General features: G+C 57.6%; 2 protein-coding genes across 3 annotated transcripts in view; both read left to right on the forward strand.

The window, feature by feature from the left end:
- Nucleotides 1–515: 515 nt before the first annotated feature.
- On the forward strand, nucleotides 516–6,782 carry PRRG2 (proline rich and Gla domain 2). 2 transcript variants are annotated; one of them, XM_053905630.1, is made up of 8 exons: nucleotides 521–833; nucleotides 1,290–1,394; nucleotides 1,519–1,616; nucleotides 1,805–1,980; nucleotides 2,132–2,171; nucleotides 4,734–4,872; nucleotides 5,720–5,866; nucleotides 6,185–6,782. In XM_053905630.1, exons 3-8 carry the CDS (start codon nucleotides 1,532–1,534, stop codon nucleotides 6,201–6,203), a joined length of 606 nt encoding a protein of 201 aa, XP_053761605.1. In that variant the 5' UTR covers nucleotides 521–833; nucleotides 1,290–1,394; nucleotides 1,519–1,531; the 3' UTR covers nucleotides 6,204–6,782. The 2 variants fall into 2 exon arrangements, with proteins under 2 accessions (XP_053761606.1, XP_053761605.1); XM_053905631.1 differs by lacking the exon at nucleotides 1,290–1,394 and having other exon boundaries at nucleotides 516–833.
- Nucleotides 6,783–6,974: 192 nt separating this feature from the next.
- PRR12 (proline rich 12) overlaps nucleotides 6,975–22,826 on the forward strand; it is a 31,958-nt gene continuing 16,106 nt past the window's right edge. Inside the window, 7 exon segments of the mRNA XM_053905633.1 lie at nucleotides 6,975–7,541; nucleotides 9,083–9,195; nucleotides 10,231–10,392; nucleotides 10,477–13,793; nucleotides 14,343–15,003; nucleotides 17,792–17,973; nucleotides 17,976–18,185. Of these exon segments, the coding sequence (XP_053761608.1) occupies nucleotides 7,456–7,541; nucleotides 9,083–9,195; nucleotides 10,231–10,392; nucleotides 10,477–13,793; nucleotides 14,343–15,003; nucleotides 17,792–17,973; nucleotides 17,976–18,185 (4,731 nt within the window). The 5' untranslated portion in view covers nucleotides 6,975–7,455.

Genomic DNA, 22,826 nt, shown 5'->3' on the forward strand with positions numbered 1-22,826 from the left:
CTCTTCTGACTTGGTAAGTCCTCCCTTCTCCTCTCCCTCCCTCCGGAAACCTGAGTAGTTACTCGAAGGTTCCGGTTGGTGCCGCTGGCACGAGTATAGGGCACGCTTAGTATACACTAGGCGTTTCCCAGGGCGGACGATTTACTGGTTATGTCCAGGCTTTGCGTCTCTGCAAGTCTGAATTGAAGGATTAACCACTTCCTCTAGAGATCGGGAAGCTCACTTCCCCAAGTATATTAGCCACTTTTCTTGCTGCGTGTTGAGAGACAATTGAGAAGGGACAACTCCCCTGTCTCCAATTTATAAGGAGAGCAAGTGAGAAATCGGAAGTCAAAGTCCTTCAAATCACCTCAGAAAACGGGAATTTACTACAGCATCGACCACCTACCCCCAGGGACCAAGGCATACATTTCCCACCGGTTTCTAGACATCTAGGCTTCTGGACACTTAGACATTTATTTCCCTAGCTCACCCAGGCAAGCTTCCATCCCAGGGGACAAACAAGGGAAGAGGTGCATATCCAGTCCCCTAAGTGCCTCCACGGTGTCGGTGTCAGGAACCCTGGCGTCCCTACAAGGCTCTGGACCTTAGGCCCTTCATCCTAAGGTCCCTTTAAATACTTTGTCCCTTACCTGAGTCCCGCCCAGGACAGGTAATCACAAACCCCGCCCCTCTGCCAGAAACCGGGATCCGTCTGATTACAGGGAGAGGGGCACCCCTCCTTTCACTCCCCTCCCCTCTCCCCTATCCCCCATTCACAGCTGGCCTTAGCTGGCCTGGCCCAGGAAGCCCCAATTAAAGAAGAGGGGACAGTCGCTCACAGGTCTGGGCAGGTAAGTGAATGTCCCCTGGAGGCAGAGCCTGGCTTGGAGACCCTGGTCCCCCAGTTCTCTGCCCCTCTGGGACTCAGAAGCTTGGGTCCCCCAGTCCCAGGGGTCCAGGACCCCCACTCCCTTTGCCCCCCTGGACCCAAGAATATACTCTTTGCCTCTCCTGTTCTGGTCTCTCCTGTAATCTTTGATCTCTGTGGGTGGATGTGGTAATGAGCACAGGGAGAGGCACGTATAGGTGGAAACTACCTGGAAGAAAGGAATCTTGATCACCAACAGACATGGTCAAGAGCACCTACTATGTGCCGAAATTCATGCTGGGCGCTGCAGACCGGTAGAGAAAAAGATAAGCTCCCTGCTCCAGTCTCTGGAGGCACACACAGCTTTCACTCAAATCCCGCTTCTGAATCTTGCAAATCGCATGACCTTGGGCAATTCGTTTATCTCTCCGTGCCTCAGTTTCCTCATCTGTAAAGCGGGGATAAGAACAGCACTTCTGTGAAAACTAAATGGAGTCGATATAGGTAAACTACCTTGAACTACCTGGCCCAGGATACAGCCTAGGTAAGCGTCTGCTATTATTATTACAAATCATTACAATTTGTGGACCATAGAGTCCAGTCAGGGTGACCTGGCCCCATTCCCCAGGGGCTGAGGCACCTGATGTCTCCACCACGCCCCGTTTCAGGTGTTCGTAAAATATGAGGGGCTCCCCCTCTCTGCTGCTTCTGTACCTGGGATTGACCACCTGCTTGGACACCTCACCCAGTGGGGACCAAGACCCAGGTGAGTGTCTGGGGGAAGAGCCCGTGTCCAGGCGCAGACTCCACCGTCCCCTGACCCAGGAACCCTTGCCTCCGGTCCCCTCCTCCCTGAGCACTCCACAGTTCCCCATCCCCTGAGGTTGAGATTCTTCCATGTCCCCAGTCCCGGGAGCCCCCCATTTTTCTATGTTTCATGTTCTTTGGGTGCAGAAGTCTTCCTGGACTCCCCAGAAGCCCAGAGCTTTCTAAGAAGCCGTAGCCGGATTCCACGAGCCAATCACTGGGACCTGGAGCTTCTCACACCGGGGAACCTGGAACGGGAATGTCGTGAGGAGCGGTGTTCCTGGGAGGAGGCCCGGGAGTATTTTGAGGACAACACTCTGACGGTGAGAGCCCCTCTCCCCAGGCCCTGGGATGTCCTGGCCCCCAACTCCCTCTACCCTGGGTCTCAGAAGTCGGGGCGCAGGTAGGTTGGGGGGATGGACTCTCCCAGCTGACGTGCTGTCTTTCCACCCGCTCTATTCTTACCCCTTCAAGGAGCGCTTTTGGGAGAGCTACATCTACAATGGCAAAGGAGGTGAGTGGGGGCGTGGGGGGAACCCCTCTTGTTCTGTGCAGCTAAGGCAGCCCCCCTTCCCGTGGAGGTCCGAACCCACACCCCCCGCCCCAAATGTGCCTCCTGCAAATTCCATGCTCCCTGAGTTCCTGGAGGTGGTTATCAAAAGAGTCCCCTCCTTTGAGACTAGAGCCCCTGCCTGAGGAACCTACCACACTTATCTGGAGGAGGCCTCCTGTCCTTAGGAAGGAGGAAGTGCGGGTGGAGAGAGGGGTGACAGCCCAGGGGCCTGTCGGGCTTCAGGCTCAGAGGTGCTAACCTCTTCGGAGTGCAGAGCCCCGGCCCCTTTTGCAGCTTGGTTGCTAGGGGGACTGCTCCCTAGCAACAGGGCCTGGCCAAGGCAGGCCGGGCATTGGAAGCCTGTGCATCCTCACCTGCCCGGTCCGCCCACCCCCAACCCTTCCTGTGAGTTCTAAGGCCCCACCATGGCTGCAGTCTTGTTGCTAAGGGGGGACTGCTCCTTAGCAACGAGGCCTGGCCAGGCCGGACCAAGGAAGCCTGCAGCACTCACTACCTGGCTGGCTTCCCCTCCCCCACGGGCCCATCCCAGCCTTGGCCTGGTTACTAAGGAGGCCTCCCTAGCAACCACACCTAGCCAGGCTCAGGACCCAAGGCCCACTGCCCAGGGAGGAACCCCCTCCCGGTACCAGATCCCCCACCCCTCCCCGTGGCCTGGTTGCTAGGGTGGATGCCCCTTAGCAACAAGCCCTGGGTCTGCTGGAGTCCTCACACTGGAGCCTGGTTGCTAGGGGAGGTAACTACCTCGCTGCTGGCCTAGTGTGGCCCGGTGGCTTCTTGAATCCACCTGAAACATATCAGAATCTGGAGGGCCTGCCTTCTGGGCGCAGCTCTTCGCTAAGGGGGCTAAAAGCCACCAGAGATTCACTGTTTGAGGAAAGCTCCCCACCCAGTGCTACAGGAAGTCTCCCCAGCAGCAAGACAGAGGAGGGCCTCACAGACCTTTGGAGTTCTCCCTGTGTGCCTGTTTCTCCTCAGAAGCATGGCCTTGGATTGCTAAAGGCCTAGGGTCCTAGCAAAGGGTCCCCCAGAGTTCTAGACACCCAATGATCTGTTGCTGGGGGGAGGTCTAAATTCCCCCATTGATAAATGGATTTTTCATAGCCCAGTAAATTCAGAAGCCTTCCTGTGCATTCTCCTCTTCCTTCAGAGTTGAGGTCTCGTCCCTCAGTGGCCTCAGTGGTTGGTAAAGGGACTGCGTTCCAGAGGGGAAGTGTTGTTAGATAAAACACAGGACACCCCACCCCCATCAGTTAAATTTGAATTTTAAACACACAAGAATAGGGACGCCTGGGTTGCTCAGTCGGTTAAGGGGTTAAGACATCCAACTGGGCTCTTGATTTCAGCTCAGGTCATGATCTCACAGTTTGTGCGATCAAGTCCCGTGTCGGGCTCTGCCCTAACAGTTCCGAGCCTGCTTGGGATTCTCTCTGTCCCTCTCTCTCTACCCCTCCCCTGTTCATGCTTTCTCTCTCTCTCACCATAAATAAATAAACATTAAAAAATGCACATGAATAAATTTTTTAGTCTAAGTATGTTCTTTTTAAAATTTTTTATTAAAAAGTTTTTAAATGTTTTTATTTTTGAGAGAGAGACAGAGTGTGAGCAGGGGAGGGGCAGAGAGAGAGGGAGACACAGAATCCGAAGCAGGCTCCAGGCTCTGAGCTGTCAGCACAGAGCCTGACGTGAGGCTTGAACCCATAAACCATGAGATCATGAACCGAGCCAAAATCAGACGCTCAAACGACTGAACCACCCAGATGCCCCTTTTTAAAAACAATTTTTAAGTTTATTTATTTATTTTGAGAGAGAGAGCGAGTGTGGGGGGTGGGGGGGGGGTGGGCAGAGAGAAGAGAGAGAGAATTCCAAGCAGGCTACACTCTGTCAGCGTGGAGCCAGATTTGGGACTTGAACTGACGAACTGTGAGATCATGACCTGACCCTAAATCAAGAGTCAGATGTTTAAGTGACTGAGCCACCCAGGCACCCCTAGTGTCCTAAATATTACATGGGGCATAGTTATACTAAAAAAAAAAATTATTCATTGTATATCTAAAATTAGTATTTAATAGGGTATCATACATTATTATTTGCTAAATCGGGCAACGGTCAGTGTGGGGGCAGCTGAGCTCCCTACCCAGATGGATTTTGTTTAGGAGGGACTCAAGCCACACTGCGTCCAGGGAGGGGTGCCTCTGTCACCACGGGGATACAGCTGCCATATTTTCTAGTCCTGGATGAAGTTATCGTAGACCCTTTATGTGTTTGATCTCAATGAATTTCACAGCCTGTGGGGGAGGAGTTATTCCCATTTTACAGGGCAGCAGATGGAGGCTTATAGAAATGCGTACGTTCAGTTGCCTGGAGTCACATACCTAGGAAGTGGCCCCAGTTCTGCTTTGCTTCTTGGCCTGTACTCCTCCCTCTGTGGGAAGGCATTGGGTTGTTGAGGTGGGTGACAGCCCCTGACACGGTGCCACCCCCCCCCCCCCTTCCCCACTGCAGGGCGTGGACGTGTGGATGTAGCTGGCCTGGCTGTGGGGCTGACATCGGGCATCCTGCTCATTGTCCTGGCCAGCTTGGGAGCCTTTTGGTATCTGCACTGCCGACGACGGGGTAGAGGCCAGCAGCCCTGTCCCCAAGAGTAAGGGTGATTCAGAGAGAAGGCGTTTGAGGGCTGGAAAGCAGGGGGAGGAGAGGAAGGAGGAGACGAGTCAAGGATTGGGGCAGGCAGGTGGGCACCAGAGGAAAGGTCTGAGAAGACTGTCACGTGGAAAGTCAGTCTGTGAGCTTGCGTATGTCCAGTCGCGTGGCTGTCTGTCTGTCTGACTATATCCTCAGTAGCTGGCACACAGTAGGAGCTCATTCAGTATCTGCTGTGTGTCTTCATGGTACCGTATTTATGTGTGACTATCGCTCTGTGTGTATCGTGTCTGGCGAGGCTGTTAGCGGTAAGGTCTCTGGGTGTCTGTAGCATGTCAGTTTCCGTGGTGACAGGCTGTCACACATGTTTGTGTGTGCCTTATGAGTTGTCTAGGCATGTGTTTCTCAGTGGCAGGGTCTAAAAAGGTGCTTGAGTGTCAGTCTTGGAAGTATAGTGGGTCTGGGGGTTTTTAGGAAGAGTTTATTATAAGAGGGGCACTGGGAGATTTGTGACTGGGTGTATCTCTGTGTTATGTCTGTATCAGTGTGTGTCTGCCTACCTCTCTGCAGGGCTGGTTTTTTTCTCCATGACTCTCCCTGTGTCTGGAACACATGTATGTCTGTGATTGAGTATGTCTCAGCAGTTGATGTCTGTCTGCCTGTGTTCGTCCGCCTCTCATTCTGAGGAGCTTTTCTGTGTGGCGGGTCAGGTTCAAGGTGACCCTCATTTCCTCTGGTCTTTCTCCCTTCCACCCTCAGAGTCTCTGTGTCCCTAGGTCTTCCCTCCTCCTCCCAAATCTCTCTATCCTGTAGGTCTCTCCTGCTAACAGTGTACTTTCTGTCCCCAGGGCTGAGCTCATTAACCCCCTGAGTCCCTTGGGCAATGTAGGCCCCCCGACGCCCCTGCCTCCACCGCCACCCCCAGGTCTCCCCACCTACGAGCAGGCGCTGGCGGCCTCTGGGGTGCACGACGCACCTCCGCCCCCCTACACCAGGTACTGGGCTGGGCTTCTACCCGGGGGTGGGGCTCAGAGGGGAGGATGCTGCGAGAGGAGGGGCGTGGGCTCAGGGGCGGGACTTGGAATTTTGAGCTTATTATCCGGGGCGAGGCTTGGAGCGCGGGGGCGGGGTCCTATGCAATTGTCTGGGGGCGTGGCCCAGCGTTGTCGGTGTGGAGCCTTACAGGAGGGTGGGTCTTGTACCCAGAGGGTCCGCGATTGGCTGAGACGCCCGCGGGCGGGTCGGAGTGGTCTTAGTTGAGGGGGGAAAAACAGCCGGGTCTTTGACTCCCCATTGTGCCCCTCCCCATGCAGCCTCAGGAGGCCTCGCTGAAGAGCTGTTTCAGAGCCGGTGTTCCCCAGATTCACAGCGGATTCCAGAGCCCCCAGGCCTCTTAAACCACGTAGCTGAGCTTGAGGAGTGGTGGGAGTAGTGGTCGTCCGGCCCGAGGCCTACCCTGGCACACGTGTTTCCGCCAAGTACGGATACACGCGTATCCCCGGCCAACGTGTTCCCTCGTCCCGGGTTACTCGCGGGCCCCCACGCTCTCCTGACGGTGGGGGTACCCGGCAGCCCCGCCCCCCGGGGGTAGGCTTGCGTGGAAACTCGGACCCCGGCGCGTGGGCCCGGTGTACCGACTCGCGTGAGTGAGCAGGTGTGACAAGGCCATCGCCCTCCAGTGCTACGGGCCACACACACGCGCATGTTTTCGTGTGCTCTCCTTGCACGCACACGGGCGCTCTGCAATCCAGGGAAAGGGTGGGGGGCATATTTGCAAGTGTGCTCTTTGGGGTCAGGCTCGCATTGCACCGGGAGACTGGAGTTGTGCTTCTCTCATAAATTACAATGCTTTCGTAAAAGAGACAAAAAGTGAACGCAAAAAATAAAAAATAAAAATCAAACTGAATTGCATTCCCGGGTGCGTCTGCGCGCGGCGGAGTTGGCTTTCTGTACAAACGCTGCGCCCTACACCCCCAGGCCGTGCTAGCGCTCTGTATCTTTCTCTCTCTCGCTCTCTCTTTTTTTTTTTTTTTTGCATTTGCACGGGATTGTGGGAGGAAGCGGAGCGCAGCCAGACACCCCGCCGCCCGCCCCCCCTTCCCCTCCCCCCTCCCCCAGCCGCCTTGTGCAAAGATGGCTGCACCGTGAGCGCAGAGGAGGAGGAGGCGGCGGCGGCGGCGGCGAGAGAGCGAGCACCCAGCGCCCGCACCCACCCCGGGGCCGCCCGGGACGCCCCCTCCTGAGCGCGCTCCCTCCCTTCTCTCTTGCAAGCGCCGGGGCAAAGGCGGAGACAGCGGGGTCCCTCCTACCCCCCTTTCCCTCCAGGGGGAACCCCCCTTCCCCCCTCCTTGGCTCGGCGGCTGCACCCCCTCCCTTGCCCGCCCCTCCGCCCCTGCCCCCTCCCTCCCCAGCCCGGGGCCTTCCCGGGCCTTCGGCGGCTGCAAAGAAAAAGAGAGAGAGAGAGAGAGAGAGAGGGGAAAAAAAAAAGCAGCAGCGGAGGGAGCGGCGGCGGAGGAGAGCGCGCGCGCGCCCCCTCCCTCCCTCCCTCCCTCCCCCTCCCCCCAATTTCCACCGCGGCCAATTCATGGACAGGAACTACCCCAGCGCCGGCTTCGGGGACCCGCTCGGCGCCGGGGCGGGATGGAGTTACGAGAGGTCAGCGAAAGCTAGGTAAGGAGCTGAGGGTGGCCTGGAGGAAGGGGCCAAGGGGTGGGGGCCCAGCCCGGCCGGGCCTGGCCCGCCTGGCGAAGCGTGCATCGCAAACTCCCCTCCGGCTTGCAAGGGAGCGGCCTTCCTCGGTTTGCAACAACGCCGCCGCCCCAGTTTGCAAATTGCAAACTCCGCCAAAGCCAGCTCCGGCATGCAAAGGGAGAGATGCAGCGGGAAAATGGGGGTGCAAAACAATTTCGGACGGAAAGGCCCTGGGAAGGTGGGAGGGACTGGCGAAGCAAGGCCTGGATTTCCCCCCATCCTTGGATTCCCGGCTTGCTGATCCCTCCTCCCTGCATCCCGGGCTCTGCTCTTGCATAGGTGGGATGGAAAGGAGAATTAGAACGCAGACCTGGGGGGAGCCCCCCCTCCCGTCCTATTGTTCCGGGACTGCGCGAGGCCGCGCCACTCGGGCCCCCCCCCCCCGAAATTCCGCGCGCAGAGTGGGCACGGGGCCCCGCCCCCTTCCCAAGCTGGGGTTCTGTGTGTGTGAGGGGGGGGGTCCTGGAATCTGAGACACGCCCCCTTGGGCTCCCCCACCCCCCAAAGGCAGAGAATCCTAGTGGATGGCGAGGAGCGGAGTATTTGACCTCTTGAGTCCCAGCCGTGAATTGGGGCCGTTGCATGGGAAGATTCAGATATTTCCCTGGTGTGTGGTTGTGTGCGTGAGCGTGGGCCCTGTTGGTGCTTAGTTGGCACCCTGCTCACCTGCGAATCAGCCCCCTTCCTGCTGTTTATGTCCTGCCTTCACTCTTCACCTGTCCCCAACCCCCCCACCTCCTGGGTTTCCCAGCATGGCTGGGCATGACCCCACATGTGTTAGGATTTTCCATTTGGGACTTCTCGCTCTGTATATTTCCTTCCCCACGGGTGAGCTGGATAGTCGTTTGCACACACACCTGGCTTTGCAAGGGCCCATGCATTTGAACCTCAACCCCGCGGGATGGACGTTGTTCATGTTCACACTTGTACCTGGTACTTTCCCCTAGTCCTATCCCCTCCCCACCCCCCATCCCAGCCTTTTGGGGAACAATCTACCTCCTGCTCCTGACTCGGGACCCTATATGAGGTTCAGGGCCATGTGTTCCCACGTGTCTGCATTAGAGTGGGCGTCCGTGTGCACCCCTCAGGTGGGCCCCGGGGCCTTGTGTCGTCCAGGGGATAGTGGGCTCGGTAGGAAGTCCATGCCTTTTGAATTTTCAACTTGGGGCACTTCCCTCTGACTCTTCACCCTCTTCTGTTTGCCTCGTCGTTGTGCATGTCTGTTTGTAAACGTGAGACTATCTGGGCTCTATTTATTGGGGCTTGAGTGGGGAATGTTTCATGGCTCTTTTCATTGGGTACCCCGGTTCCCTTGGTCTTCTTTCCTTTAGGGCCCAAGGTTCCTTAGGGATAACCCCCAGTCAGCTGTAAGATTCCCCCCACACCCCGGGGGATTTGCTGAGTTCCATTCTCCTAGGGTAGCTGCAGAGGACACCCTAACATCTCTCCCTTCCCCCCAGCTTGGTCTATGGCAGCTCCAGGACCTCGCACCCCGAGACCGACATCTTACACCGCCAGGCCTACGCGGCCCCCCACCCACTGCAAAGCTATGCCACCAACCACCACCCAGCAGGTACGGCCCCCGTCCCGCCCCGCCTGGGCTGGCCCTCCCTCCCAGGCAGCTGGTTGGCTGCTGAAAGTTCCACCCCTCCTAATTGGCCGTGCCCTGCGTCCTGGCCCGCCCCTTGCTGCCTCTCCTCTGATTGGTTGCCTCTGAGGCTGCTGGTCCCTGCTCAATTTCACGCTGGATTCGTCCACCCTTGTCTCTGGCCCCGCCTCTTTCGCTCCAATTGGCCCCGTCCCCTCAGCCCCCAAATCCCACCTTCTCTTCCAGGCTTTTCCTCCTGTCTATCCCACCCCAATCCTTTCCCTCTAGGTTTGCCCATCCTCTTGGCTCCTTGGCGCTCTGAATTCGTTCTTCCTGATTCCTTTTCTTTCTGATTGGCTCTAAGTCTTTGGACCTCCCTGTTTTTCCTTGGGTCTGCCCACCACCTTATTCTTTTCCCTGTAGTCCTACCTCTAACGATTCTGATTGGTTTCCTTCTTCCTGGGTGGACGTGCAAGTAGATTACATTATCCAATTTGATCCTTAACTTTCCTGGTTGGCTCCTTCCCTTGTCTCCTCTTTATTTTATTTTTTTTTGTTTTTTTGTTTTTTTTCTGGATCCTCCCACTTGAACTCAATCCCTTTAGACCTGCCCTCTTCCTACTAAGTGGCTCCAGTCATCCCATCTTTTCCCCTTCCTTGCTAGAATTGCCCAAATCCTTTTGTGTCTCCCTCCCCCTTCCACCAAGAACTCTGTCCTGTTGTGCCCACTTCCTTTGATTCTGGGTTTTTCTACTCTTTTGTTTACCTTTCCTCTCCTGGGCTCCCTGCCCTTACGATTGGACTACACTCCATCCTGCTTATTGCTTTCCTTTTTCCCCTTTGTTATCCTCTGCCCTGTCTCCTCAGCTTGGCTGTGTCCACTTTATCCCCTTGGAATCTATCTCTTTACATTTTCCAACCCTTTTCCCTGACCTGACTTGCTTTTGGCCTCTTCCTTTTCCCTTTCAACTTGGCCTTATACCCCACTTTGCTGACTCTAACCCCCTTGTCCTTGGCCAGGCCTCTCTGGACTCTTCGACACTGGCCTCCACCACGCGGGCTCAGCAGGGCCCGACGCCTCCGTCATGAACCTCATCTCGGCCCTGGAGTCCCGGGGCCCCCAGCCTGGCCCCTCTGCCTCCTCTCTCCTCTCCCAGTTCCGCAGTCCTTCCTGGCAAACAGGTAAGCCCAGCGCCGATCCAGGAGGGCCAGGGTGGGGCTGGCATGTGGTCCGCCCTGACCTGTGGTCTTCTCCGTCATCCCTAGCCATGCACACGCCAGGCCCCACGGAGCTCTTCATTTCGGGCGCCCTGCCGGGTTCCAGCACCTTTCCATCCTCCTCTGCCCTGTCGGCCTACCAGCACCCGGCTTCCTTCGGCAGCCGCCCCTTCCCAGTGCCCTCGTCCCTCAGCCTTCAAGATCCCCCATTCAGTCCCCCAGCTAACGGGCTCCTGTCCCCTCATGATGTGTTGCACCTAAAGCCCTCGCAAGCACCCACGGTGCCATCCTCGCTGGGCTTCGAGCGCCTGGCAGGGGGCGGTGTCCTGGGGCCTGCTGGTCTCGGCCCGGCCCAGACCCCTCCTTACCGCCCCGGCCCTCCTGACCCACCCCCACCCCCCCGCCACCTCCCGACTCAGTTCAACCTGCTGGCTTCCTCTTCCGCTGCTGCCGCTGCCGCCGAGCAATCTTCCCCACAGCTCTACAACTTCTCGGGTGCTGCCCCGGGCCCCCCGCCACCCGAGCGGGCCCTGCCCCGCCAGGACACCGTCATCAAGCACTACCAGCGGCCGGCAAGTGCACAGCCCCCGCCGCCCCCGCCACCAGCCCACGCCCTCCAGCATTACCTGAGCTGTGGAGGCAGCTACTCCTCCATGGGCCACAGGGCTAACCTGGCCTGTAGCCCCCTGGGCGGCGGGGAGCCCTCCCCTGGTGCTGGCGAGCCTAGCAAGGCTGGGCCCAGCGGAGCCACGGCTGGAGCATCGGGCCGGGCTGCAGGCCCAGAGGCGGCTGGAGGAGGTGGGGCTGCGGGTGGCGCTGGAGGTTACCGCCCCATCATTCAGTCGCCCGGTTACAAGACAGGCAAAGGCGGTTACGGAGCAGCTGCGGGTGCTGCCAACAGGCCCCCCCCGCCCCGTTCAACCGCCACGCCCAAATGCCAGAGTCTGGGTGGGCCAGCAGCAGCCTATGCCACTGGGAAGGCCTCTGGGGCTGGCGGGGCCGGGGGCCAAGCCTATTCCCCTGGACAGCCCCAAGGGCTTCTAGGACCCCAGGCCTACGGGCAAGGGTTTGGAGGGGGTCAAGCACAGGACTTGAGCAAAGGCCCTAGCTACTCTGGGGGGCCCCCACAGCCCCCCAGTGGCCCCCCGCCTCCTGGCCTAGCCACGTGTCAGAGCTACTCCCCGGATCAGCTGCAGGGGCAGCTGTATGGGGTTCAGGGTGAGCCGTACCCCGGGCCAGCTGCCCATTCCCAGGGGCTGCCCACAGCCAGCCCCTCGCTCAGCTACAGTACTGGCCATTCCCCGGCGCTCTCGGGTCACGGAGGTGGCTGGGGGCCCAGCTCCCTGGGGGGTGGCGGCGAGGCCAGCCCTTCTCACATCATCCGCCCACTGCAGTCGCCGCCTGCCCCCGGCCGCCCGCCTGGAGTCGGCTCTCCGGGAGCCCCTGGCAAATACCTGAGTTCCGTCTTGGCCTCGGCCCCTTTCCTGGCGCCTCCGGGAGCCGGCAGCTATGCAGCCGGAGCAGGTGGCTACAAAGGCAAAGGGGATGGCTCGGAGCTGCTGGCTGGCCCCGGCGGGCCTCCTGCCGAGCGCACGGAAGATGAGGAATTCCTCATCCAGCATCTCCTACAGGCACCCAGCCCCCCGCGGACCTCAGGGGCAGACGGCTTGGTGGGTGAAGATGGGGCAGCGGATGCCTCCAAGGGACTTGGGGGTAGTGGTGGGGCCGGGGGTCCACCGGGCACACCCTACGAGCTGGCCAAGGAAGACCCCCAGAGGTATCACCTGCAGAGTGTCATCCGGACGAGTGCCAGCCTCGACGAGGGTGCCACAGCAGCCCTGGAGCTGGGCCTGGGGAGGCTGAAGGAGAAGAAGAAAGGGCCGGAACGAGGTGGCGAGACACCCGAGGGGCTGGCCACCTCAGTGGTCCACTATGGGGCAGGTGCCAAGGAGCTGGGGGCCTTTCTCCAAAAGAGCCCGCCGCCCCCACCTCCCACAGCTCAGCCTGCCCAGCCCACGCCCCACGGCCTCCTCCTGGAGGCCGGGGGCCCTGACCTCCCACTGGTGCTGCCTCCGCCTCCCCCACCACAACTGCTCCCTTCTGTCCTTAGCCACGCCCCCAGCCCCTCTCCCAGTGCCCCCAAGGTTGGCGTTCATCTCCTTGAGCCAGCCACCCGTGATGGGGCGCCCCAGGCGCCCCCGCCGCCGCCCCCACCTCCGCCACCCATGCCCCTCCAGCTTGAGGCCCACCTCCGAAGCCACGGCCTGGAGCCTGGTGCCCCCAGCCCCCGCCTGCGACCCGAGGAGAGTCTGGAGCCCCCAGGCGCCATGCAGGAGTTGCTTGGGGCCCTGGAGCCACTGCCCCCAGGGCCTGGTGACACTGGCGTAGGCCCACCTAATACCGAGGGCAAGGATCCCTCAGGTGCCTACCGCAGCCCCAGCCCGCAAGGCACAAAGGCCCCCCGCTTTGTGCCACTCACGTCCATCTGTTTTCCTGACTCCTTGCTCCAAGACGAGGAGCGCAGCTTCTTCCCCACCATGGAGGAGATGTTCGGCGGAGGGGCGGCAGACGACTATGGCAAGGCTGGGCCGCCTGAGGACGAGGGTGACCCCAAGGCGGGGACTGGGCCGCCTCCGGGCCCCCCTGCCTATGATCCCTATGGGCCCTACTGCCCTAGCCGGGCGTCTGGAGCTGGGCCTGAGACGCCGGGCCTGGGCCTGGACCCCAACAAACCGCCTGAGCTGCCCTCCACGGTCAATGCCGAGCCTCTGGGCCTGATCCAGAGTGGGCCACACCAGGCGGCCCCGCCACCCCCGCCTCCCCCTCCACCGCCGCCACCTGCCTCCGAGCCCAAGGGAGGCTTGACCTCACCCATCTTCTGCTCTACCAAGCCAAAGAAGCTGCTCAAGACGTCCTCCTTCCACCTGCTACGGCGCCGCGACCCGCCCTTCCAGACGCCCAAGAAGTTGTACGCCCAGGAGTACGAGTTTGAGGCGGATGAGGACAAGGCCGATGTGCCCGCTGATATCCGCCTCAACCCTCGGCGCCTGCCCGACCTGGTGTCCAGCTGCCGTTCCCGCCCGGCCCTTTCACCCCTGGGTGACATCGACTTCTGCCCACCCAACCCAGGCCCCGATGGCCCCAGGCGCCGTGGCCGCAAGCCGACAAAGGCCAAGCGCGATGGCCCACCCCGGCCCCGGGGTAGGCCCCGGATCCGCCCGCTGGAGGTCCCCACCACTGCTGGGCCAGCCTCAGCCTCCACACCCACTGATGGAGCCAAGAAACCTCGGGGCCGGGGCCGTGGTCGGGGCAGGAAGGCCGAGGAGGTAGGGGGCACACGGCTGGAGCCCCTGAAGCCACTTAAGGTGAGGGGGACTGGGGTCCGGATGGCTTAAGTTTTCAAGAAAGCGGAGGGTTGGGGCCACGGTGGAGGTTCTGGGGCGTGATGGGGGGCTGTGGTTTACGTTCCTGGAACTTGTGAGGAAATGAATCTCTGGGCTGGGATTCCAGGCTTCCACTGTTGGAGGGATCTGAGAATTGACACTTTGGGGTCTGGAGGGAGGGAGGTACAGGGTATTGGAGCTTCGGTTCTTAGGTGCTAGGTCTTAAAGGACCAGCGATCGGGGGTTCCTAGATTCCTGCGTCTTGGGGGTGCGGGCGGAGGGTCTGGAGATTGGGTTCCTGGGCTGTAAGCAAAGGAGGATCAGGGAGCATCGAGGGAGGAACTCCAGTCCTGTTGTTCTGGAATCAGAAGGGGTCTGTGGGCTTGAATTCTAGAGTTCTACAGGCTGAAAGTGGGAATTTGACCTGAGTCTTAAGTGAGGGTTGGGGGCCTGCGCTCCTGCTTCTGATGGGGGAGGGGACTTGGGGCCCCAGATCCGTGGGTCCTGACTCCCCGTCGCCCCAATATCTAGATCAAGCTGTCTGTGCCCAAGGCCGGCGAGGGTCTGGGAGCCTCGTCAGGCGATGCTGTATCCGGCGCTGACCACAACAGCCTGGACTCCAGCCTGACTCGGGAGAAGATTGAGGCCAAGATCAAGGAGGTGGAAGAAAAGCAGCCAGAGATGAAGTCCGGCTTCATGGCCTCCTTCCTGGACTTCCTCAAGTCAGGCAAGCGTCATCCGCCACTCTATCAGGCCGGCCTGACGCCCCCACTCAGCCCCCCCAAGAGCGTGCCGCCCTCTGTGCCGGCCCGGGGCCTGCAGCCCCAGCCCCCTGCCGCCCCCACTGTGCCACACCCCCCGCCTGCCGGCGCCTTCGGGCTGGGGGGCGCACTGGAGGCGGCCGAGAGCGAGGGGCTAGGGCTGGGCTGCCCTTCGCCCTGCAAACGGCTGGACGAGGAGCTGAAGCGCAACCTGGAGACGCTGCCCTCCTTCTCCTCGGACGAAGAAGACTCTGTGGCCAAGAACCGGGACCTGCAGGAGAGCATCTCCTCAGCCATCTCCGCTCTTGATGACCCACCCCTCGCTGGGCCTAAGGACACTTCCACCCCAGATGTGCCCTCCTTGGCAACTGAGGCTTCAGTGCCAGGGCCTCCCCCACTCCCGGGGCTCCCTAGCAGCAATGGCACACCCGGTGAGCTCGGGGATGATGGTTTGGGGGCGGGAAGGGGCTTTCCTGTTGTTCAGGTCACAGGGTACAGTTGTGCAGGTTGTGCACTGTTTAAGGGACATTGTTCACGTAGAGGAAGTAGATTCTCTTGTTTACGAAAGTAACTTGTTAATTGAGGGCAAACAGGTGTTTTTAGTAAGAAAGGTAGCATTTTCTAATTTGCCCACAGATGCTAAGTGGGCTAAAGGGCCCCAAGGTGGGCACTGGAGAATGTGGGAAATGGGGCAGGTTATAAGTGATAGGGACAGGTGGGTGACAGGGTACTGAGAGAGCTTTTAAAACTGGTGAGGATATGGAATCTGAGAAGGAGCTGGGATTTAGAGATGTATGGCAAAGGACAGAAAGGTATCTGGGGGTAGGGAGAGACTTGGGGAGGGTAGTTGAAAGAGACTGGAACATTGATTAGTTGGGTCTCATGGGGGGGGGGGGCAGGAGGGAAAGGCTGGGGGTATGGCAGGGTCTGGATGGTGTTCTGTCCTGAGAGAGGCTTTGGGCAAATTTTAAGGTGCTTCACTGGAGAGGGAATGAAGGCATTGATTCGGAGGAAGGCAGCGGGGGCAGTTAATGAGGGCTTGAGGGCTCAGAGGTGTCCTAAGGAAGGGAGAGCACTTCTAGGGGGTTGCAGAAGAGTGGGAAATGGAGAGGGAGGCTGAAGGGCAGAGGTGAGAAGAAATGCCAGGGGCTTCTGAACAAACAGAGTGTCAGGGTTCGCTGAAATGGGAACGAGTATTGGGGTTCAAGAACCTTGGAAGGCTCATAGCTCAGGACACGGCTTGAGAGGAAGCAGTTTTAGGCATCAGGAGGGATTTTAAGGCAGTAGAGGGGGCCGTTAGAAAAGCCCTTGGAGAGTTCAGTGGGAAGTAGAGGGCATTAATGATCTTGAGAGTAGAGAGCAGTCTGAGGGAAGGGCAGGGAGAGCTTGGGGGGGAGGAGGACAAGACCCCCTGAGCAGGAAATGAGGAGGAAGAGGTGCAGAGTGAATGCTTGGGGAACTGGGACGGAAGGTGGAAGATGGGAGGTGAGGGCCGGCAAGGGCTTTGAGGCAACTGAGCGGTGTTTCTGGACTCAAATGGGCATGAGGCGTGGGAAATGGGTTTCAGGGGCTCAGAAGGTCCTCTGGAGCTGGGAAGGGGGTCTCTTGGAGGGACGTTGACCTAGCAGAAGGGCTTTGGGGGAGTTGAACTGTTGGCATTGGAAGGGACGCTCCGGAACAAGAGAAGAGGTGCAAGGGCTGGTGAATGGCATTTGGGAACTAGGAGCCACGTCAGGGCAGGGCAAGGAGCTTTGGAGGGACTTGGGGTGACGGCAAGGGGGAGATGGACTGGGGTTGGAGACCGTTGAAGGATGAGGAAGGGTCTGTGGTGAGACAAGAGAGGACTGATTTTTTGGTTTTTAACGTTTATGTGTTTAGAGTGTATGTGCACGCAAGCAAGGGTGTGGGGGCAAAGAGAGAGAAGGAGAGAGAATCCAGCAATGTCAGCGCAGAGCCCGGCGCGAGGCTCGATCCCATGAACTGTGAGATCGTGACCTGAGCGGAAATCAGGAGTCAGATACTTTTTTTTTTTTTTTTTTTTTTTAATTTTTTTTTTTCAACGTTTTTTATTTATTTTTGGGACAGAGAGAGACAGAGCATGAACGGGGGAGGGGCAGAGAGAGAGGGAGACACAGAATCGGAAACAGGCTCCAGGCTCCGAGCCATCAGCCCAGAGCCTGACGCGGGGCTCGAACTCACAGACCGTGAGATCGTGACCTGGCTGAAGTCGGACGCTTAACCGACTGCGCCACCCAGGCGCCCCAGGAGTCAGATACTTAACTGACTGAGCCACCCACGCGTCCCCAGAGAGGACTGGTTTTAATGGGGAGTGGGGGCGGGGGGGACATTGAGTAATGCTACAATACAAGGGACAGAAGGGGAGAGTATTTAGAGACTGGGAAGAGGGGTGGGGACAGAGCACCACATTTGGGTGGGAAGGCTTATTAGGACACTGGAGAGAGAAGTTAAGGGAATAGTCTTCCTTTGGCCTCCTCAGGCAGAGGTGGGTCGTAAAAGTCCCAGAGCCGGGCGCCTGGGTGGCTCAGTCCGTTAAGCGTCCAACTTCGGCCCAGGTCATGATCTCACAGCTCATGAGTTCGAGGCCCTGCATTGGGCTCTGTGCTGACAGCTCAGAGCCCGGAGCCTGCTTGGCATTCTGTGTCTCCCTCTCTCTGCCCCTCCCCCGCTCACCTGCGTGCTCGCTCTCTCTCTCTCTCAAAAATAAATAAAAAATCATTAAAAAATAAATAGAAGTCCAGGAGGAGAAGGGCGCCTGACTGGCTCAGTCTGTGGAGCAGGAGACTCTTGATCTCAGGGTTGTGGGTTCCAGTCCCATCTCGGGTGTAGAGATTACATAAAAATAAAATCTGGAAAAAAAATAACAAGGAAAGTCGGGGAGGGGACAGGCGACAGGTAAGCAGCCTCAGGAGCCCTGATTAGGAGGAAGGGCAAAAGCAGAAGAATAAGAAGTGGAGGTGAGCGGGATTTGCAGCAGAGATGGGTGTTAGGGTGCTGGGTGGAGAACAGTTCCAGTTGATCAGGAGGGATGTGGGGGTGCACAGCAGGAAGGGGGCTGGCTGTGTTGGGACGCTGGAGAGGAGGGTGGGGGCTGATACTGATTGACCGTGACAGCGGCCTTGAGGGACTTGCGCGGTGAGGGCCGAGGGGGCCTCGCGGTGCCGGTGCCCTAGTCCGCCCTGACGCCCCTCTCGCCCCCAGAGCCCCCGCTGCTGGAGGAGAAGCCCCCGCCCTCGCCGCCCCCCGCCCCGACGCCGCAGCCACCGCCGCCGCCACCCCCACCGCCGGCCCTGCCCTCGCCGCCCCCGCTGGTGGCCCCCGCGCCCAGCTCGCCGCCCGCCCCGCCGCCCCTGCCCTCGCCGCCCGCCCCGCCGCCGCCCCCCGCCGGCCGCCCCCCGCGCCGGAGGAGCCCCCTGCCCCGTCCCCCGAGGAGCCCGAGCCTCCGGACGCCCGGCCCCTGCACTTGGCCAAGAAGCAGGAGACGGCAGCCGTGTGCGGGGAGACGGACGAGGAGGCGGGCGAGAGCGGCGGGGAGGGCATCTTCCGGGAGCGCGACGAGTTCGTCATCCGCGCCGAGGACATCCCTTCCCTCAAGGTGAGTCCCCGGCATGGCACGCCGGGCCCGGGGGTTTGGTCCCTCAGCGGCTATGGAATGCCTGCCGGGTGACAGGCCCCGAATCCACAGGCCGATGGGGCCAGAGCATCCAGAGGACCTGCGGGGCTCTGAGATGCGGGGGGCGTGTGTGTCCCATAAAGGAGAGCGATGGTTAACATTTATTGCAGGTATTGTGGGGGCTGGGGTTCCAGGAGGCAGGTCCTGGTCTCGGTGAAGCTTCTAATTTAATGGCACAAGCCAAGAGAGCGGTGACTTGGCGAGGTATGCCGTGTTGGTGGACGCGTGTGGAATCCACAGAATATACCTGTGAATGAGCGCGCTCTCCGAGGTAGTCTGTAAATTGAGTAGCCAATGATTTGGGAGCGTGAGGCCACATCTTAAACGCTTTATGCAGATCGCCGCGTTCACTGCTCCCAGTTACGCTACTCCAGAGGTTGGCAAACTGGCCTGGATGGGCCAAGTGCAGCCCACGACCTCTTCCTATAAATAACGTTTTATTGGCACCCAGCCATGCCCAGACGTTTCCAAATCCTCTAGCGCCCCTATCGTGGCGGGGTGAGACGGTTGGCAGAGGCTAGCTGACCCACAAAGCCAAGAATCTTTCTTTCCTGCTCCATGACAGAAAAAGTTTGCCCATCTCTGCTCCACTCGGTTCATGGGACAGATAGGTTTGGACCAGAGGATTAATAGCAGGGGTGCTTGGTGAGGGTAGGTGACTTCAGGCGCTCGTGCAGTGCGTCTCCCAGAACAGGAGACTGAGCAGGTGCTTGGTGGGTCAGCAAGCCATGGTTCCCTTGATGGTGACCCTGAAGACTAAGCTCCTTCTTCATATTAGTCACTGTCACGGACTGGGTATTGATTACGGGGCCAGGAACACGTGTGGCCCTTGATGTACGTCATCGCGTTTAATTTAATCTCGGGTGTTGTTTCTTCGGACAGAGACGTTGCGGGATGAATTAATTATAAGGTTAATAACTCGTGTTATGCTTTATTATCTCGTGTACTTTGGGAGATGAACTTAATGTGTTATTTACAGTCTTATCTTTATTTTTATTTTATTTTATTTTTCAAGGTTTATTATTTTTTTTTTTGTATAAAATTTATTGTCAAATCGGTTTTCATACAACACCCAGTGCTCATCCCAGCAGGTGCCCTCCTCAATACCTGTCACCCACCCTTCCCTCCCTCCCACCCCCCTTCAACCCTCAGTTCTCAGTTTTTAGGAGTCTCTTATGGTTTGGCTCCCTCCCTCTCTAACCATTTTTTTTCCCTTCCCCTCCCCCATGGTCTTCTGTTAAGTTTCTCAGGATCCACATAGGAGTGAAAACATATGGAATCTGTCCTTCTCTGTATGACTTATTTCACTTAGCATAACGCTCTCCAGTTCCATCCACGTTGCTACAAAAGATCTTTCATTCTTTCTCATTGCCACATAGTATTCCATTGTGTATATAAACCACAATTTCTTTATCCATTCGTCAGTTGATGGACATTTAGGCTCTTTCCATAATTTAACTCTTGTTGAGAGTGTAGTCTTATTTTTAGTCTTTTTTTTTTTAAGTTATTTTAAGAGAGCACGAGTGGGGGAGGGGCAGGGGCGGGGAGAGAGAGAGAGAGAAAGAGAATCTCAAGCAGACTCCGTGATGTCAGCACAGAGCCCGATGAGGGGCTTGATCTCACAAACCCCGGATCAAGACCTGAGCCGAAATTGAGAGTCAGACACGGGGGCACCTGGGTGGCTCAGTCATTTAGCATCTGACTTCGGCTCAGGTCATGACCTCATGGTTTGTCAGTTTGAGTCCACATTGGGTGAGCCCCCCCATTTCTCTCTCTCTTTCTCTCTCCCTCTGTCCCTCCTGGGATTCTCTCTCTCTCTCTCTGCCCCTCGCTCACTTGAGCCCTCTCTCTGGAAAAAAAAAAAAAGAAAGAAAGGTCAGACACTTAACCGACTGAGCCACCCAGGCGCCCCGTCATTCTAACCATTTTTAAGTGTACCATTCGGTGGCATTAGGTACATTCACGTCGTTATGTAACTATCGCCATTGTCTGTCTCCAAGTTTTATATTCATAATTCTCCTTCACGATAGGGATGGCTAGCCCCATTTTACAGGGAAGGAAACTGAGGCATAGAGTGGTACAGTAGCCTTCCTGGACTTTCATGGTTGGGGACTGACGCCAGCTCTGTTGGCCCCGGGAGCCTGGGCTCTCAGTAACCAGATTCAGCCTTTCTCTGTCCATTCTGTCAAACATTGACAGTGACAGCGGCGGATGCTGCTGGGCGCCCCGCGCTGGGCCGTAATAACAGAGCTTTTACAGATGAGGAAGTTCACGTTCAGAGACAGGGACTCGTTCGGCTGGTGGGTGCCGAGCCGGGATTGGAGCCGCAGCTTTACTGACACCACCTCCCAGCTGGCCCGGGGCCGGGCAAGGATTCAGATGCTTAAAATACAACACGAGTGTGCATTACAATGGGGGACACAGAGCCCCAGGACTGAACCACTCGTGCAGACATCGGAGACTCGTTTGTGTACTTGGAGTCGGGGCAGGCTGGTGGCATCGTTACTGAGAGCCCAGCTTTGGCGTTAACCTGACCGGCTTAAATCTCAGCCACTTCTGGGCTGGGCTGGTGTTGACCCTTCCTGACCCTCCTGTTTCCTCATTTCCTCCCTCAGGTAACGGGAGGATCCAGGCATTAATGCTTGCCTGGGGCTTTATGGAACCAGGGGTGCACACAGTAGGTGTCCTCAAACTTTCGCTTCTGTTACTCACCTCAGTGCTCTTGGGCGAACCTAGTGCAGAGCTTGGGTAACTTTTTCCGTGAAGGGCCAGCCAATAAATACTTCAGGCTTTGCAGGTCAGAGGGTTTCTGCTACATATTCTTGTTTTGTTTTGTTCACAATCCTTTAAAAATTAGGAACCATTTTTAGCTGGTAGGTGTGTAAAAATGGGCAACAGGCCACTGGTCGAGAACAATGATAGCCCAGTAGAAATATCAGCGAACCATATACGTCATTTGAAACTTTCTCGTATCCAGGGGTGCCTGGGTGGCTCAGTCGGTTAAGCGTCCCGACTTCAGCTTAGGTTGTGATCTCCCGGTTTGTGAGTTTGAGCCCCGCGTTGGGCTCTGTGCTGACGGCTCGGAGCCTGGAGCCGGAGCCCGGAGGCTGCTTTGGATTCTGTGCCTCCCTATGCCTGTTCCTCCCTGCTCGTGCTCTGTCTCCCTCTCTCTCAAAAATAAATAAACATTTTTTAAAAATTTAAAAATAAGCTTTCTTGTACCTACACTTAAAAGATAGGGGAGCTGGCTTAATGAGTAGAGCACATGACTTTTTTTTTTTTTTTTTAAGTTTATTTATTTAAGAGAGAGCTCAAGCTGGAGAGGGACAGAGAAAGAGGGACAGAGAGAATCCCGAGTAGGTTCCGCGCTGTCAGCGTGGAGCCCAACATGGGGCTTGAACCCACAAACTGCGAGATCATGACCTGGGCTTGAAACCGAGAGTCAGACTCTTAACTGACTAAGCCCCCCAGAGGCCCTGAGCACTGGACTCTTGATCTCAACAGTTGTGAGTTCAAGCCCCATGCTGGGCGTGGAGCCTTCTTAAAAAACAAACAAGTTCAAAGATGGGTGAGATTGGCCACATTGTATTTTCTGTAACAGTGTATTTAAAGCCATCATTTCGGTATGTCATCAACGTAGAAAAAGCTCCTGAGATGTTTTACAGTTTTCCCATATCAAGTCTTTGACACCCAGTGTGTATTTTACACTTGTGGACCGTACTCGGGGCAGCTGAATTAGAAAGCGCGGGGCTAGCCCCCTTCCGTGCCTCAGCTTCCCCATCTCTAAAATGAGAGTGAAAATATTAACTCCCAGTTCTCGGGGATGTGGAAGATTTAGCAGGATGTAGACCCTGAGCACGTAAGAGTTTATGGGGTAGAGAAATGTACAGGGAAGGGCGGTCCGGGTGGAGGTAGCAGGGTGCAAAGCTCGTGTCATGAGCAAAAACGCGTTGTCCTTGTGGCTCAAGGGGTTGAGTGGCTGGAAGTGAGTGCCAAGGCTGGGAAGGTGAGCCAGGTGCCGGGTTATGCTGGGGTGACATCAACGGGCGCCTGCTTGAGACTCCTCTCTGGGTTTTCCGGCAGCTGCTAGGGCTTCTCGCCAGCGGGGAGGTGGCTGAGGAGATGTCTAGGCCTGATGGCAGTCTGTCCACCACCTCAGTCCTGTGACCCTGATTCCCTGTTAACGGACCATAAAGTTTTCTTATTCCCACCCTGCTAGGTGTTTCTGGCTCGTTCTCATCTTGCTGCTTGCTTCCTGCCCTGGTCTCTGCTTGTCAGAGTTCAGATTCCCCAAAGAGAATCTGATTGGTCCAGCTCTGCATTTGGGGCCAAGATGATTTGCTTCCTGATTGGCTGCCTGGTTAGGTCTCCTCCAATCGGCTCTGGCTTCTGTCGGGCAGGGGCAGGGGCTTTGGGCATGTTGGCTTCCCTAATAAGGGGAAGTGGGTGTGGTCAGTGATCTGATCGACATGAGGAGAGGCAGGAAGGACAGCCTGGGGACTGACCGGCCCTGATTGGAGATCAGGCAAGGGTGATACCAGGGATTGGGCACGATGGTGGCAG

This window comes from Panthera pardus, unplaced genomic scaffold, assembly GCF_024362965.1.
Source record: "Panthera pardus isolate Hobbes unplaced genomic scaffold, ASM2436296v1 HiC_scaffold_18, whole genome shotgun sequence".
In the NCBI taxonomy this organism is placed as follows: domain Eukaryota; kingdom Metazoa; phylum Chordata; class Mammalia; order Carnivora; family Felidae; genus Panthera; species Panthera pardus.

Excerpts from the sequence above, each read along its gene's own strand:
- PRRG2 (XM_053905631.1), top strand. The coding sequence starts at position 1,532 with ATGAGGGGCTCCCCCTCTCTGCTGCTTCTGTACCTGGGATTGACCACC. Across the intron at positions 1,617-1,804 it reads CAGTGGGGACCAAGACCCAG|AAGTCTTCCTGGACTCCCCA; the intron begins GTGAGTGTCTGG and ends CTTTGGGTGCAG. Across the intron at positions 1,981-2,131 it reads TTGAGGACAACACTCTGACG|GAGCGCTTTTGGGAGAGCTA; the intron begins GTGAGAGCCCCT and ends TACCCCTTCAAG.